The 18,195-nt window shown below is 40.9% G+C and overlaps 1 protein-coding gene across 1 annotated transcript in view; it reads right to left on the bottom strand.

The window, feature by feature from the left end:
• RTN1 (reticulon 1) overlaps positions 1 to 17,979 on the bottom strand; it is a 280,944-nt gene extending 262,965 nt beyond the window's left edge. Inside the window, exon 1 of the mRNA XM_015143801.3 lies at positions 17,593 to 17,979. Coding sequence (XP_014999287.3) covers positions 17,593 to 17,833 — 241 coding nt within the window. The 5' untranslated portion in view covers positions 17,834 to 17,979. The remainder of the gene's footprint in view (positions 1 to 17,592) is intronic.
• Positions 17,980 to 18,195: the final 216 nt, after the last annotated feature.

The raw sequence follows: 18,195 nt of genomic DNA on the forward strand, positions 1-18,195 counted from the left end.
CTACTAAATACAAAAATTAGCTGGGTGTGGTGGCACGTGCCTATAGTCCCAGCTATTCGGGATGCTGAGGCAAGGGAATCGCTTGAACCTGGGAGGTGGAGATTGCAGTGAGCCAAGATCACGCCACTGCACTCCAGCCTGGCAACAGAGCAAGACTCCGTCTCAGAAAAAAAAAAAAAGAATGAACCAATTCTTATTTCTGAGAATTGATATGCAAACATCCAAACTGTAAACAGAAACTGCTCGGTTTTAAAATATTGTACAATTTCTAGAAAGCAATATTAGGCATTTGCTCTTTCCAGACTTTTGGTAAAATAGGAACAGTTCTCTAACACCATGGATTCAATTTAAAAGAAACTCACAGAAGTTCAATTCTGGTAATTCAAACATAATGGGTTGTAATTCACTCTTGTATTATCTATAATAAAAGGTTTGCTAAACAAATTGATAGTATAGTAAGTAGTGGCAACTCCAAATTTTCTACATATAATGGCACATAGGGGCTACAATCTAGTTATAGAAGTCAGTTGACTTATTTTGAAGCTGCATTTGCATGAGAAGCACTCTGATTTTACTTTGATGGTATGTTCATACATAAATAAAAGTAGAGCAGATTTTAAAAAACATCATATGCATACTTTACATAAAATTGAGAAAAAATGATCGTCCACATTAAAGAACACATATTTATTGAGGGTGGCATTAGATGGCTGATGTTTTTAGAGGGAGAATTAACATCTTCTCCTAGTCCCACCCCAAACATTTCCTAATAATAATGGTAAAAGACTGTTGTCTAATCTACTTAAAACAACATTTGGTTCCAAAAACTTTGGCAGTGACTGAAGTGTACACAGACTCAGTGAATGATGATACATCACTTACCTGGGCAATGAATATTCACATAGACCCATCATTAAGCCCTTCTCAGAGGCTGAGATTAGCTACTGTTTACTCGTAGAGCCATGACTGGAATCCAGTATGGAATCTCCAAATCCTCTCTCTTTCTCTCAGTTCTCCATAGTAATCCTCTGAGAGCCACAAATTCTGCTAGAGTATATTCTTGAAATTAATACATCAAAATTTATGGAATGCAGACCTTTTGCCTGATTTAGACTGCTATTCCTCATAGTCTGACCATATTGTTATTTTACTGAATTTATCTATATATTCTTATTACGTATTTGTGTCATCTACCCGACTGCACATTTTGTGTCTGTGGACATATATATATATAGTAAATGCTCAATAAATACTTGTTGAATAAAAAATGGATGATTGAGATTTTATTGAACGATAAAACTATTGCCCCTGTGTAAACAGTGATCTCTATGAGAGTATCTGGAATCATTGATTTAAGAGTTAGAAAGTTATTTCATTTCCCCATCCATAAAAAGCCTCTGAAAAATTCCAGAATTTGTGGGTGTTTGTACAGATTTTCCAGTGGGGGTCTGTGATCATGAAAAGACTTTTTAAATTATTAATCTAATGTATCTTTTCTATTATAACCCCTCTGTCACAGACATGATCAACCCAACTCTGCTACACATCTCCAGTAACAAAAAACTCACTACCATATGAGGCAGTCTAGGCTATTTTGATGGCTCTGATGAATACTAGGCTCTAACTCCTTCCCTGTAACTTCTGACTGACCACAGCTCCATCTGCCAGAGTCACATAAACATGCCCAGAATCTATGCCACTTGACAACCCTTCATGTATTTTTAGACAGCTGTCATAACCCATCCTATCTTCTTTCAAGCAGTCTGTAAACCCTCAGCTCTTTCAACCACAGTCAAGGTTTCTACTATGACTTCTACCCCATCATTCAGTGTACCCAGAACTCTGCCCAGACCTGCACATGTTCCAACCCTCCCATCTTGAGGGTTGAAACAAGTATTTGCAGCTCTCTCCTACTTGTTCTGGGCATCTCGAGTTAACGAGACTAACATTTATCACGTCAGGGACAGCTGCTTCACTCTACTGACTTAAAGTGAACTTAAAGTTAACTAAAAATCCCTGTTTTTTCTCTATTTATGTTGCAGTTCCACTATGCATGGCCCTCCCAGTCTATCCATGCAGTTAGTTTGGGGATGCTATTGCAGGGTTTTGCAATTATCCCTATTAAACTTTTCCTTTTTTTTTTTTTTTTTTTTTTTTTTTTTTTGAGACGGAGTCTAGCTCTGTTGCCCAGGCTGGAGCGCAGTGGCACAATCTCGGCTCACTGCAATCTCCACCTCCCGGGTTCAAGCCATTCTCCTGCTTCAGACTACAGGCATGAACCACCACCTCTGGCTAATTTTTGTATTTTCAGTAGAGATGAGGTTTCACTACACTGGCTGATCTTGAACTCTTGACCTCAGGTGATCCGCACACCTCAGCCTCCCAAAGTGCTGGGATTACAGGTGTGAGCCACAGCACCCAGTAAAACTTTTACTTTTTAAATGCAATTAATTGTTGCTTTTGGCTGAGGTTCTTAAAAATTCTCAAGTTCTGTCAACCCAAGTTTTAACCACTGTCTTTCCCATTCAGATTTATGCTCACCGTAGTTCAGATAGATTTTCATGCAAGCTAATTCCTTATTTAATATGCAACTTTTACTGCACAGATCATAAAATAGATGCTGCGGCTGGGCACAGTGGCTCACACCTGTAATCCTAGCACTTTGGGAAGTCAAGGCAGGCAGATCACAAGGTCAGGAGATCAAGACCATCCTAGGCAACATGGTGAAACCCCATCTCTACAAAAAATACAAAAATTAGCTGGGTGTGGTGGCACCTGCCTGTAATCCCAGCTACTCGGGAGGCTGAGGCATGAGAATCGCTTGAACCCAGGAGGTGGAGGTTGCAATGAGCCAAGATGTGTGCCACTGCACTCCAGCCTGGGTGACAGAGCAAGACTCTGTCTCAAAAAAAAAAAAAAAAATAGATGCTGCACAAGAAAAGCCTAAAACAGGCAACAGAGTGAGGTAATTAAGAGCATGAACCCTAGATCCAGACTGCTAAGGTTCATCAAATCTGGGTGCTGTCACTTACTAGTTATATGATCATAGGCAGGTCACTCAATATCTCTCTATCTCAGTTTGCTTACTTGTAAAATGGGGTAAATAATCATACCTACTTCATTGAGATTAAGGATAGGATTAAATGTAAAGAGCCCAGAACACATTGTAAGTCCTATAGAAATGCTCGTTTCATAAGTAACTTAGCTTATGTGTGCATATAAGTACAGATCGGAAATCAGTAAGTACTGTAAATGTGGAAAACATCTCAACAACTAAAAGTAGCACTATATGGTTATTTTCCCTGAAGCCCACATCTGGACCAACATAGCTTAGATTTTATGCATTTAGCAAACATGAGGCAATACACCTGGTCAGTCTGTTTTCACTGTACCTTATTAATATGAATACTCAATGAACATCAGAAAAGGGGAACATGTCCTATAAACATTCCTGTGCTGCAGAGAACAGGGATTTTATTATTTATCCCCTCTTATTTTCTCTCTGTTTTCTTTCTGTTGTTGAGATTGGTCATTTCTATTGTTTCTCTTCAAATTCACTAACACTTTCTTCTTTCCTCTTCACTCTGCTGTTAAGCCCATCTACTGAGGCTTTTATAAAAATTATCTCGATTACTGTATATCTTAGTTCTAAAATTCCAATTTAGTTCTTCATAGCTTTTACTTCTTTGGTGAGACTTTCAATTTCTTTGCTGGGACTTTCTATTTCTCTGCTGGGGACTCTCTATTTTATTATTTATTTCAAGTGTGTTTGTAATTGTTGAATAATTTTTGTGATGGCTACATTAAAATCCTTCTCAGATAATTCTACCATCTGTGTTAATTTGGTGTCGATTGTCTTTTGTCATTCAAGTTCATATCCTACTGGTTCTTGTAATTTTCCATTAAAACCTGGACATTTTTGGTATTATATCTTGAGACTATGTATCTTACTTAAATAGAAGTCCACGTTTTCCACTCAGTCTCATCATTGAGCAGTGGTGAAACTCCTGACTCTCCTCTAGGCTTCCTCTAACACCATATTAGCTGGCAGGCAAATCTCCCTACTTAGCTTCTGCGGTGGGCATGGAGGTGGGACCTCAGTTTATTTCATGGTGTTTGGCTCGATACAGTGATTATTGTCTAAAAGTTTTCTATCCTGCTAGGTTGCCCTTTTCTGATCCTTTCACTAGAAACACCCATTTTTTTGTGGGTATTTTTTGTCTGTGCCCATTGGCATTTTCTGCTTGCTGGCTTCTCCAGTATCCAGCCTGAGATATAGGATGAAAACAGAAAACCCCGAGAACCTACTGCTGTGTCCTTCCACAGGTCCCATGGTCTCTAGTAAGTCTGCCTTCTTCTCTTCATTCACCTTTCAGAGACCCTTTCTATTTATTTCACATGAAATGTCCAGGATTTTTAGCTGTATTTAGCAGAAGGGATACAGACCCCATCTTTCTAGAGCAATCATGCTTTTATGTAAGACATTAATCTACTGAGTTATAAGACTAGCCTGCAGATTCTCACAAGCCCACAGGGCCAGTTGATTTAGCCCTGTACTTGGGCGTAGCAGGAGCTAGCTTTCACTGTGTTGCCTTCTCTAGTAAGAGAAGCAGCCTCTTCCAGACCAACTCCCACACATACCTGGGACAGCTTCCTAGGCTTATTGCCCTTCCACTGAACAGGAGAATCAGAATAGATTCCATCTGCTGTCCTCCCTCATTCCAGCTGGTACCCATGGGCACACCTCAGCCCTGTACTCACAGATCATTCATCAGGACATGGGAAATGCAGCAGATCACCACTCCTACTGCCCTCCTCCAAAATATCTTCCCATGTGGATTACCAAAACTGACTTATCTCCACCCCCATCCTTCCTGGCTCTACTGTCCTTCCCCATTGCTATTTGGCTGAGGTCCAGCTGGACACAGCAAGCATTTTATAGTAAAACATCTAAGGCTGAGGTTCTTTCTCAATCTTCATTCTCTTCAGCATCTGACACTGCTGACCAGGCTTCCTATTAATAGTACCTTACAGATACAGAGTTATTTGCCATTTCCATACATCTTCTTACGTTATCTCATTTTATCTTCATATAATCCTGTAAGATAGCCAGAATGGTATTGTGTTCATGTTATGTCATATATGAAGAAACTGATACATAAAGCAGTCATATGACTTGCCCACATTGACATGATATTAGGTACCAAAGCCAAGGCTAGATAAATCTGATTTCTCAGTCAGGACTCATTCTGTACCATGTCATCTTGGCTTCTGTGATACTATAATAACAGGAGTACCTGTAGTTACCATATGATTGCCAGGCACTCCACAGGATCTAATACCATATATACCTACTATAGAATCTGAGGCTCAGGGAGCTTAAAGCTAAAGCTTTAAGCTTTTTAAAATGAGGGGCAAGGAGCATTTCCTCTGTCTTTGGCCCTCTGTCCTTTCCATACTACATAATCGCTATGGCTTCTCTTCTAATTTTCTAAATCCATATCAACAATCCTGTTTTCACCTGCAAAATCCATTTCTTTATCTACAGTTGCCAAGTAGAAATTTCCATTCAAATGGCTTGTCGTCATTTCAAGCCTCATATGACTAAAAGTGAATTCATTATCCTCACTCCTCTAGCCAGTTCCCCCTCCCACCCTTTATAGCATAACTTTCTCCCAGCCATAGGGCACAAAACTGTAGTCATTTTTGATTTATTCCTCCCCTCGTCCCCAGATCATGTCTGTTAGTCACAAAGTCCTGTTGACTGTTCCTGTGAAGCCTCTCATCTTTCTTCCCATATACCTCCCTCTTTATTCCCATGGCTACTTATTCAAGGCCCTGAAATTGATGTTACTGGGTTGGCTTTCTTCCAGCAAAACTCACAGGTTTTAGGATTATCCTCATTGAATTCATCTTCTGTTCTACTGTCAGACTAATCTTCCTTAACATAGCTCTGTGATATTACTTCCCTTACATATAAGCCTGCAAAGATCCCAGAATCCATAGAAAAGGAGACTAGAGTTCTGTGTAGCCATCAAGCCCCCCAGAATCTTCTTTCTCCTCATCTGGATGAGCTACGAAACTGAGCTCATCATTGCTCACTTCCTTATCATCATCCCCATACTCAGACTGCCTTTCTGCTCACTTCTGCCCCCTTCCAATTCTATCCATTCTTCAAGAGACCAGGTACATTGGAACCCATACAGTCACGAAATTCCCATCACACATATAGTTTCTACCATCCATCCAAGGAACAAGCTGCATGCTGACCTGAGTTATTCATCTTTGCTTTGTGGGAGTCCGCCATATCTCCCAACTGGATGGTAATAAGCCCAGGAAGAAACAGGGAAAGGGGACATGGCTCATGCTCCTCTATTCCCCACATCTCCTATAAAATGCCAAGCATGAGCAGGAAAGCCAATAAATCAGTGCTTCTTATAGCTTTAATATGCACCTGGTAGGCTTGTTTCCCTAGGATGAGGTCTGTGGTCACCCCACGTGATATTGGAGCAGGTAGTTTACAGGCCGTATTTTGAGAAGCCCTGATTTTTTCAGAGTGAGTTGAAAAATTAATGCCGAAGGCAGACATGACATTGTTTTCTATTCCTTTGCTTATCAACTAGATCAGGAATCATTCAAATATATATAATTTTCTGTTGTTCAAGAGTAGTTTAAAAAAAAAAACAAACAAAAAGAAAGCCAAAGATTTGCTATGCATAAAACAAAATTCTAGGAATTTTGGAGAATGTGACATTCAACAAATTTTCGAAATTCAGAAAGCAAGAATTTGGTCTATAACTGATTTTACAAAAAATCTCATGCAATAGATGAATTAGAAAAGGCATTTGGGGATTGGATGTGGAAATTGGAATGGAGAATTCTTCCAGCTAAAAATTTAATTCAGTAAGCAACCCAGGAAACATGGTTTTCCAATGAATAATCTGCCATAAATATATAGATAGTGAGGCAGAGAAAGAAGGAAAGGATCTTATGATGCTTTTAGCATTACAAAATTATTTAATGAATTTCCAAAACATTTTAGAATATGTTGAATATTTATGAAACTAGATTCAGTAAAAAATGAAGAAGATAGTTCAGCAAAAAGAATAAAAGAGATACTTGCAGATAGCATATTTTATATTTATGTTAATAATCCAAAACTGGATAAAATTATGTAGTTCTTAAGAAGCAAATATGTCACATTACGGAGTTTTCTTGACAATGGAGAACTAGAGGAGGATTTTTAAAAGGCCACAATTCTGTGAAAAGCACATTTTAAGTAGTCAATTTGGGATAACTATGGTTTTTGTGATGGACAGTTTCCAGTTTCATTAGTGTGTGGTTCATTTTTGAGAAATATGTAATAATTTTAAAATAATGATATGGCTTGGCTGTGTCCCCACCCAAATCTCATCTTGAATTCCCACGTGTTGTGGGAGGGACCCAGTGGGAGGTAAATGAATCATGGGGCAGGTCTTTCCAGTGCTGTTTGTGATAGCAAATAAGTCTCATGAGATCTGATGGCATTATAAAGGGGAGTTTCCCTGCCCAATCTCTCTCTTTGCCTACTGCCATCCATGTAAGACATGACTTGCTCCTCCTTGCCTTCCACCATGATCATGAGGCCTCTCCAGCCATGTGGAACTGTTAAGTCCATTAAACCTCTTTCTTTTGTAAATTGCCCAGTCTCGGGTATGTCTTTATCAGCAGTGTGAAAACTGACTAATAGAGTAAATTGATACCAGTAGAGTGGGGTGCTGCTGAAAAGATACCAGAAAATGTGGAAGCAACTTTGAAAGTGGGTAACAGGCAGAGGTTCGAACAGTTTGGGGGACTCAGAAGAAGACAGAAAAATGTGGGAAAGTTTGGAACTTCCTGGAGACTTGTTAAACGGCTTTGACCAAAGCCTGATAGCAATATGGACAATAAGGTGCAGAATGAGGTGGTCTCAGATGGAAATGAGGAACTTGTTGGGAACTGGAGCAAAGGTAACTCTTGTTATGCTTTAGCAAAGAGACTGACAACATTTTGCCCTTGCCCTAGAGATTTGTGGAACTTCAAACTTCAGGGAGATGATTTAGGGTATCTAGCAGAATAAATTTCTAAGCAGCAAAGCATTCAAGATGTGACCAGGGTGCTATGAAAAGCCATCAGTTTTATAAGGGAAACAGAGCATAAAAGTTCGGAAAATTTGCAGCCTGATATAATGCGATAGAAAACCCCATTTTCTGAGGACAAATTCAAGTCAGAAGCAGAGATTTGCATAAGTAACAAGGAGCCAAATGTGAATCCCCAAGACAATGGGGAAAATGTCTCCAGGGCATGTCAGAGGTCTTCACAGTAGCCCCTCCCATCACAGGCCCCAAGGCCTAGGAGAAAATGATTTCCCAGGTGAGTCCAGGGTCCCGTGCTATGTGCAGCCTAGGGACTTGGTGCCCTGCTTCTTAGCCACTCCAGCCATGGCTGAAAGGGGCCAACAAGCTGAAGCTGTGGCTTCAGAGGGTGCAAGCCCCAAGCCTTGGCAGCTTCCATGTGGTACTGAGCCTTCAGGTTCACAGAAATCAAGAATTGAGGTTTGGGAACCTCTGCCTAGATTTCAGAGGATGTATGCAAGTACCTGGATGTCCAGGCAGAAGTTTGCTGCAGGGATGAAGCTCTCAGGGAGAACCTCTACTAGGGAAGTGCAAAAGAGAAATGTAGGGTCAGATCCCCACACAGGTTCCCTACTGGGGTACCACATAGTAGAACTGTGAGAAGAGGGCCACTGTCCTCCAGACCCCAGAATAGCAGATCCACTAACAGCTTGCACCATGTGCCTGGAAAAGCCACAGGCCTCAATGCCAGCCTATGAAAGGAGCCAGGAGGGAGTCTGTACCCTGAAAAGCCACAGGGGCAGAGCTTCCCAAGACCATGGGAACCCACCTCCTGCATCAGTGTGACCTGGATACCCAAGACCATGGGAACCCACTTCCTGCATCAGTGAGACACGGAGTCAAAGGAGATCATTTTGAAGCTTTAAGATTTGACTGCCCTGCTGGATTTCAGACATGCATGGGGACTGTAGCCCCTTTGTTTTGGCCAATTTCTCCCATTTAAAATGGTTATGTTACCCAATACCTGTACCCCCATTGTATCTAAACAACTAAGTTATTTTTGATTTTACAGGCTTATAGGCAGAAGAGATTTGCCTTGTCTCAGATGAGACATTGGACTATAAAATTTTGAGTTAATACTGAAACGAGTTAAGACTTTGAAGGACTGTTGGGAAGGCATGATTGGTTTTGAAATGTAAGGACATGAGATTTGGGAAGGGCCAGGGGCAGAATGATATGGTTTGGCTGTGTCCGCACCCAAATCTCATCTTGAATTCCCACGTGTTGTGGGAGGAACCTGGCGGGATGTAATTGAATCATGGCGCAGGTCTTTCCCGTGCTATACTCATGATAGTGAATAAGTCTCACAAGATCTGATGGTATTATAAGGGGGATTTTCCCTGCCCAATCTCTTTGCCTACTGCCATCCACATAAGACATGACTTGCTCCTCCTTGCCTTCTGCCATGATTATGAGGCCTCTCCAACCATATGGAACTGTAAGTCCACTGAACCTTTTTCTTTGTAAATTGCCCACTCTTGGGTTATCTCTTTATCAGCAGTGTGAAAATGGACTAATACAAGTAATAATGTAACAATAACAATGTCAAGTTAGGAATTGTCTTTTAGGAAGATATAAACATCTTAGTGTAACCAATGACTTTCTTTCTGCATTTCCCCCATTAAAACAGCAACCTGGCTTTTGCTTGAATGTCATTAACTGGGAGAGAATCTCTCTTTTCTGATAAGTTCTAATTATTAGAATATTTTCTTTCATTCAGAAGAAATCTAGTTCTCCAAATCACTAGTTCTAATTTTGCTCTGTGAAATCAGCCGGGTCAAGTCTTCTTCCTTTGCTTCGTGAAAGTTCTTCTAGTATTTAACATTCAGATCTCCATTCTTTTCTTTTGGATAAAAATTCTTAATTTCTTTAGCTATCTCTCAAACGTCATGTTTTCCAAAAGCCTCCCAATTGCCCTGCTCTCACTGTATTATAGCTCGTCAATGTCTCTCAAAGCATGGCACCTAACCTTTAGTATGAGACTCCAAATTTGGCCTGACTAGAATAGAATATAGGGGAGCTATTACCTTGTATAATGTGCACCTGAGACTTTCTATTAATACTACCTGAAATTATGTAAGATATTTTAGTACTTTCACCATACCACTAGCTCATATTTAGCTAATTACAATCCTCAAAATTCCCAACCCCCACCATGAACTATTTTAAGTTGCATCTCCTACGTTCTATACATATTAAATAGAAATTTCAGAACTTATAGTCAAGATTTTACATCTATAATGTTACAGGCCACTGTTTCCCTCTAAACGCCCCTAGGCAGAATCCTAGGCCATTATGTCCCTTCCTAAAGATATCCATTAGCGTCTGGTTTACTGTAACTCCCAGGATCTGTCATGGTTCATTGTGATGTCATAAATCACACAGGTGACTGTTTCACTCCTATTTTCACCTTTCTTCTGGACTCCTCCAACGATCTTTTCTTCTGGAGTCTCTTTCAGTTTTCCTACTTCATTGCCCACTTTTACTCAGTTTTCTTTGAAAGACCTCTGAATATTTGAGTGACCCAGGACTCCTTGACCTCGTCACTGTCAACACTCACTCCCTTGGTGATCTCATCTCTATACAAACAACTCCCAATGTATACGTGCAGGTCAGATCACTCCCCAGCCCCATTCTACACTGCTTACTTGACGTCTCCACTTGGACATCAAACAGACATTCAAAAATTAACATTTGTAAAACCAAACTCCTGGTTTTTCCCTAAAACTTGCTCTTCCTAAAGTCTTCTCAACCCCAGCTAATAACAAGTCCATTCTTGTGTTTACTCAGGCCAAAAATCACGGCACATCCCTTGTGTTCTTTCTAACACATTATATACATTCAGAATATATCTAGAATCCAACCACTTTTCACCTCTTCCAATGCTGTTACTCTGGTGCAAGCCACCATGATTTCTTTCTCAGATTATTGCAATGGCCTACTAGTAGGTCATTCTTGCTCCACACCAACCACCACCACCCCCATGTCAGATTCTCAATACAGAGACTAGAGTGAGTCATTAAACTTAAAACTGAACTCTAAATATGTTCCTTCTCTATTTAACACCTCTCCCATTCCTGTGGCTCTCATCACACTCAGAGTAATATTCAAAGCTGTTATAAGGGCCTACAGGACCTAATCTATCCATTCCACTCTACCTCTGACCCTTTGCTCATCCTCTATCATTCTCCCCTTGCTTACTCCACCTCATGGCTCTTCCTGTGGTTCCTTGAATGTGCTAGGCACACTCCCACCCAGGACCTTTGCAACGGATATTCCCTCTGCCCAAAATGTTCTTCTCTCAGACATCTGCATGACTGTTCTGTCACTTTCTTCAAGTCTCTGCTTTAAAGATACCTTATCAAAGAGGTCTTCTTTGACTAACCCTCTCATTCCCATTACTCTGTTTTGACCTTTTTCATAATACTTATCATCCCTTGATATAGATGTTCTGGTCTCTGTTGCCCTTCCTTACTCTCTCCTTGCCCCTACCAAGAAAAAAAGTATATTTTATGGATGAAAGGCTTTTATCTGTCCTTTTCTGTACTATAATCCTCAGTGCTTAGACAATGCCTGACATATAGCAAGAGTTCAATAAACAGTAGTATAATCATAAGTAATGCTCTCTTGCTGAAACTAATTACAATGGTTACCTCTGGAGAGGAGCAATGGACTGTTGAAAGGTAAGGTGTGAAGACTTCCTTTTCTCTGCTTACCCCTTTGCACCTTTTAGATTTTAATACCATGTATATGTATTTTCTACCCTCCCCCAATTTTTAAAATTGGGGCAAAAATAATTTTAATAAACAGATTTATCTTGTTGCTTTTGAATAAACATTAAAATCAAGATTCTTTTTCATAGCAATGCTACCCTGTAGCATATCAGCTATCCTTTGAAATTTTGTGCAGTTTATAAATTAAAGAACATGCTTTCTATATCTTTATGTAAGTTGAGCATTTTGTAAGTTCCTAGAAATAGGAAGTGCTACATGCGTGTTGGTAATTCAAAATCTGAAAAAGAGGGAAATAATGTTGTACAGGCATTATGTTTTAGTGAACTAGAGGGAATTTCTGAACAACATTTTCATTCTTTTCTAAGGGTCTATGAATATTTAGCATAATAACACATTCTTAGATTCTACCAGCAATCAGTGTCAAACATACTGGTTTATAAGTTTTAAGAATCCACCATTTTCCCCTTTTTGAAAATCACTTATCAAATTCAGCTTTTCTAGCCCTAGTCTTATTCTCCAAAGATACTGGGAATGAATTTAAAGCTGCTCAGCACACTCATTCAATTCCATGAGATGTAAAGTAGTTGGATGTGAAGGACTGATCTCATCAAAGTAGTAATACAAGATTTTACCTTCTGTTTACTTATCCTGGGATCCAGGTATCTCTTTCTGTATGTTTCGATTTTCCAACTTAACAATCACTGTCCATTTTAAATTAGGGAGCTCAAATAAGAATTGAGAAGCTCTTCCCTCCCTTTTCTCATATCCTAATACTACAGCATCTTCCACAAACAGTGGGCCTCTCTGGCTCGCACTCTTCTCACCGTTCTCCTTGCCCTCAAATGTTATTTAACCAAACAAAACTGGTTGTCTTTCATTTTTGGACCATGTTCTTTATAATGACTTTAGTGCACAGCATTCCTATATAGATATATTAGTCTCTTGAAATGTCTTTTATTTTCACTGCTCTCTGAATTTTCCAGCATCGTTTTCAAAACTCCCTTAGTCACCACTGAAATAATCTAATTGTTGAATAAAATCACAACTAACTAATCCAAAGATCTTGATGTAACATTTAGCCAGTTATTTCTTTGAAGATGCAGAGAATGAGATAGATGATAGAAATAAAGGGAGAGAAAGATTTTCTTTTTCACAGCTAGACAAAAAGGCAGATTTTGTCTTTCACAGTCTGAGCAAGCTGTGCTCATATTTACTTATCCTGTGTTGATCTCAGAACACTAACTCATACCCTTGTGCCCATGGGGTTAGATTATTATAATTCCCTTCTAGTCAAGCTTCCAGCAATAACTTGGGAATGAAGAAAATGAAAAATAACACGAAAGGAATGATTTGGCTAAAGTAAATACTGTGAATCAGAAAGGTGCACATGTTTTAGGAAGCCATGACCAACCTGTGTTTAGCACAGATCCTTACACAAAGGAGGCATTTAATATGTCTACTAAGTTGAATTGAACTGCAATGGTTTCTCACTTTACAAAAGATAATAAAAGCTTTCTGTAATCCCTGTAATCCACGCTCCCAGGGATAGACAATAAAATGGGCAAGATAACCAACAACCCTTCTCTCAACCCTCAGAATCGGAATTAAAAAAGAGGAGAGAGGAGAGCCTACGACCAAGGTAATGAGCAGGGTGGTTTTGTTGGAACAGTAAGTTCATGAAGGGAAAGTTAAGCTGAAAGCCTTTATAATATTTATCAATGTACTTTTAAAGTATGTAAGCATCTCTAAATTTTAATTTAACCTAATTTGAATTCCCTGTATTAAAGAATATATATTGTACTTACTTACAGAAATGGTATTGATTGTATCTAGAGGATATGCCCAGAGAAATAAATTGCATTCGTTTTCCAAACTTTTATTCATCTTACATGTTTCTTTAAAAATAGTAATAGCAAAGTGTAATGTTCCTTACCATTTCAATAGAACTGTAGCTTTCTCAAAAGAAAGAAGATTGGAATTTATACCTTCTGAAGGGGATTACCTGGAAATGACTCCAAATAAAAAATGTCCACACATCTGTCAAACACATCCAAAAGTGAAGACAGTTAATCTAGCCTCCAAATGGAATTTAGAAGATGACTAGCAATGTGTTATAGTTCTTTAGATTTGTTATATTAAGTAGAATAAACACAGGGTATATGAAACCTTCTGAAAGTTATTTAAATCATGATAGACTGAGAATAGTTTTTCCAATACAGCATCACATTTAGCATTTGAAAAATGCAGACATATAAACAATATGGTCCATGGGAAAGTAAATTGGAAAATGCTTTTTGTAATTATCTTGAAATTTAAGTCAAATTATCTATAAATTGATATCACGGCAGCAAATCATATTGGACTGATTTTTCCTGACCATTCTCCATCATGTTCTTGATTTTGCTTTCCATATGTTAAGCAGTCAATGAGTTAATTTCCAAAGCATGCAATGAGTTAACTTCTATTTCATTTTGTTCAAATGTTCTATTTAAAATTCTTTCTTTAAACAAAGGACCATTCTTTTTTCCTTTTGTTATTGTATGCTCCTTTTGAATAGTTTCCAGGAATAAAATAACTGATCATGAAAAAACAAAACAGTTGCTCTTAACATTCTTTGTATAAAGTTATTAGATGATGGTACTTGTATGATTAACACTAACATGTTGTAGCTACCACGGTGTATTAAATGTTCCCTTGTCAACAGACATAATTTCACATGTCCATTATCAATTTAGAAATGAAGTTGTAATTTTAGAAGACAGTGTTATTTTGTTGAGACTATTTCCACGCCACAAAAGGGACAGAAGCAATGAGAATACCTGAAAATAGAGGACGGATGGCGTTTTATGGTGCAGTTTTAATGATGTTTAAACATATATTCATTCCAGGACACTGCTGAGAAATATTTTTGGAAATGTTCCTGGGAGAATTTTAATTACCATCGATGTATAAAAATAAATAACAGAATATCTGTCCAGATGGCATGATTGGTGATGTTTTTCAGAAAAACAGTTTTTAAAACATCAATATCTGTCTTAAATTTCCATCTGAAAAAGAAACAAACTCTGCTTACAGTGCATCACACTCGAAGTCTAAGTTAGTTCTTAGTTTGAGTTGAGTCCCAAAAAGCATCACTCTTTAAAAAAAAAAAAAGCACTCTTCTGCCATGTGGGGACACAGTGAAAAGACAGCTGTGTATGGACCAGGAAGCAGACCTTCACCAGACACCATTTCTACCTTGATCTTAGATTTCTCAGCTTCTAGCACTGTGAGAAAATAAATTTCTGTGTATAAGCCAAAAAAAAAAGTAAATTAAGAAATACAGTGTAAAGTAGTGTGCTTAATAGGCGTCTCTGATACAATTGAGGGCTGACCTGCTAACTTTGCTTATAGCAATAGAACTGCCAAAATAACAGACCAGGAAGTTGGACAAGATTTCTCTGGAATTTTAAGATCTAGCTATTTATTTATATATAATTTCTGGCATTTGAGTCTCTTATAGCAGCACATCCAGTCTACTTAATAAGAAACATAGAGATTTAAGACATTAACCAATCAACAACTATATCAGAAATTCCTTCAAGCCACAATCATAAACTAAAAAATTTCTATATAAATATGCAAAATGTGTTCCTTCCATCTTTCTTCATTCTTCTCCTATCCAAACGTAGTAGTATCATGTTTGATTTTATTACTATATTTGTTGCCTAGGATAGAAAACCCTAAACACATTCAATAAAGCAAGGTATTTCTATAATAATAATACTAAAAATGCCAAATGCATTGTTACTTATTACAGCCACTTTTCTGTAACAATGCACTATACATTTTGAAATTGCTAAAAAGTAAATTTTAAATGATTTTACCACAAAAAATAAGTACATGAGATGATGGATTTGTTAATTAGCTAATCATTTGACAATGCAGACATATATCAAAACATCACACTGTACCCCACAAATATATATTCTAAGCATTTCCTATATAATAACTTTTGTGGATATGTTACTGAACATGGGGCACTTAGCTTCCCTTTTCTAGTTCACATAATCTTGGTGGCATTAATAGGAGGTGGGTAATGTTTCATAAAGAAACGATTTACTTTGATTACAGTGGATAAAGATTCTGAACTATGAGCAGTCTAGCCTCAGCAAAGAATGGTAAAGACAAAAACTACCTTCCTTTGTCTATTATCATTTGCCATCTTCTTTTGCAATTATAAAGAGTTTTGTTTCCATTTGGATGCAGAAGTTGAAGGAGAGACTGCGCAGCCATTCTTAGACTTAAATCCTCCCCCACCCCCAGGGATATAATAACTAACATACAACCACTGGCGTTTGGCGTTGGGGCTTTTGAGTACTTTTCTTTCTTTCTTTTTCTTTTTTCTTATATAGGGTCTCCACTTTTTCTCTTCCCTTCAGGATACTGACAAATTTTATTCAACGCATTCTCCAAACCTCTTTTCCCCAGCTTAGATCTTTTGTACCAGGGCGGTTAATTACGATTACCTTAGGCATTCCACATAACCCTTAAGAGAAGCTTACGAAAAGGGGTTTCTTTAAATCAACCACCAAGAGCACACACACCAGTCACACTCCCCTTCCCCTCCTCTGGGAGCACCCACCACCCCAGGCCTTCTAGCTCTACATTGCCAAAACTACACAGCTCCCACTCCACCATAGCAAAGCTTTCTCAGGAAAGAGCACCACACAGCATCCCCTTTCCTCTCTCTGGAAACAGCGTTAACCAGGCCGGCAGCCTCAAAGCACGCTTCCTGGATTCTTTGACCAGGATGCGCCAGGGGCCTGGCCTCCCGTTGGACACTGGCGCGCTCAAACTTCGAATAGGGCGTCAGGCGAAGAAAGGCCAAACCCAGGGCAATTTCCTGGGGGGAGACGGGGGGGCGGGGCGGGCGGGTCAGACTGCTGGTAAACTGTGCTACGTCCACTCACCACCACCCAAGCCCTACAACCCACAGCCAGGTCCGCCGCATTTCGGACTTCCAAGTTTCAACGCTCCCTGCAAGGTGGGGCCATCCGGGCAGCGACGAAATACAGGTTTTGGGCGGGGGCAGCCACAGCACCCTTGCAAAGCTGTGCCTTCCGAATTAGGGACAAACTCCCTGGGATTTGTTTTCTGCGGGGGAAAAGGTGAAGGGATGTGGGGGGAGTAGGGTATGGTGGCGATTGGTGGAGGGCAAGTGTAAGGGGCAGTTACAGCCACATCTCTGCCCTGGACAGAGCCGGGTCCAGGGGCTGCGGGCCTGCCTGCCGCTGGGTTGTCAGCATCTCCTGCAGCCGGCGCGCACACCGCGCGCAAACACGCCCCCCAAAATCCCCACAACCTGTCAAACGGGCCCTACAGCTCGGAGCCCCCTGGCAGGAAGGAGAAACTTGTACCCAGACTCGCCAACAGTCAGAATGCTGCGGTTTGTCGATGAGAACAATTTTTAAAGCGGAAATAATCATGATAATGAAATAAAAGGATCAAAAGCATCTTGACTACTTCTGAGCCTTTGGGAAAAATAAAATTGTTGTTTTCTACCAGCCCGCGAATATTCCCAGTCGCCCGTGGCGACGCGGGGGTGGGGTTGGCGCTCAAGGCAGAAAGCGCGAGGCAGGTGCCCAGGAGAGCCGCGCAGAAGGGGACTGACTGGGGGGCCCGGGTCCCCGACGCCATTTGAGGGGCAGCGGCGCCCGCCTTACCTGTGGATGCAGTTTCCATGGCAACGGGCGACTGCCGGGCGGCGCCCGAGCCGGGTTCCCGCGGCGCCGCTTCCCGGGCCCTGGCGCCCAACCCCGGGCTGGGCTCCCCAGCCTGCGGCGCTGGCGTGGCCCCTTTCGGCGTCACCGCTTCGTCCTCCCCCTCCCCCCGGTCCCTGAGCCACTGGGACCCGGGGCCGGCCAGCGGCAGCAGCTCGTCCTGCGGATCCGGCGGCGCGGCCATGGCTGGCGGTCCCCCGGCGCGGCGACGGCGGCTTGGCTGGGCCGAGGCTCGGTGGCTGCGCGGGCGCTCCCTGCTGCTGTCCCCGGAGGGACTCGGCGCTCGGGGAAGCTGCGGTGTCTCAGCGCCACCGCCGCCTCTGCTGCAACTCCGCCGAGCCGCTGCCTGCTGTTCTTCCCGCTTCAGCTCCTCCTTCTCCCCCCTCCTCTTCCTCCGGCCCCGCCGCGGCCGCTGCCTGCGCTCCTCCTCCTACTCCAGTCGCTGCTGCCGCCGCCGCTTCGCTACTCCCAAGCCTGTTATTACGCAGGTGAAAATGGCCTGCTTGGTCCGGGTCCTCCTGGGCACGTCAGCCCCCAACCTGCAAA

Source organism: Macaca mulatta, chromosome 7 (assembly GCF_049350105.2).
Source record: "Macaca mulatta isolate MMU2019108-1 chromosome 7, T2T-MMU8v2.0, whole genome shotgun sequence".
Classification (NCBI taxonomy): domain Eukaryota; kingdom Metazoa; phylum Chordata; class Mammalia; order Primates; family Cercopithecidae; genus Macaca; species Macaca mulatta.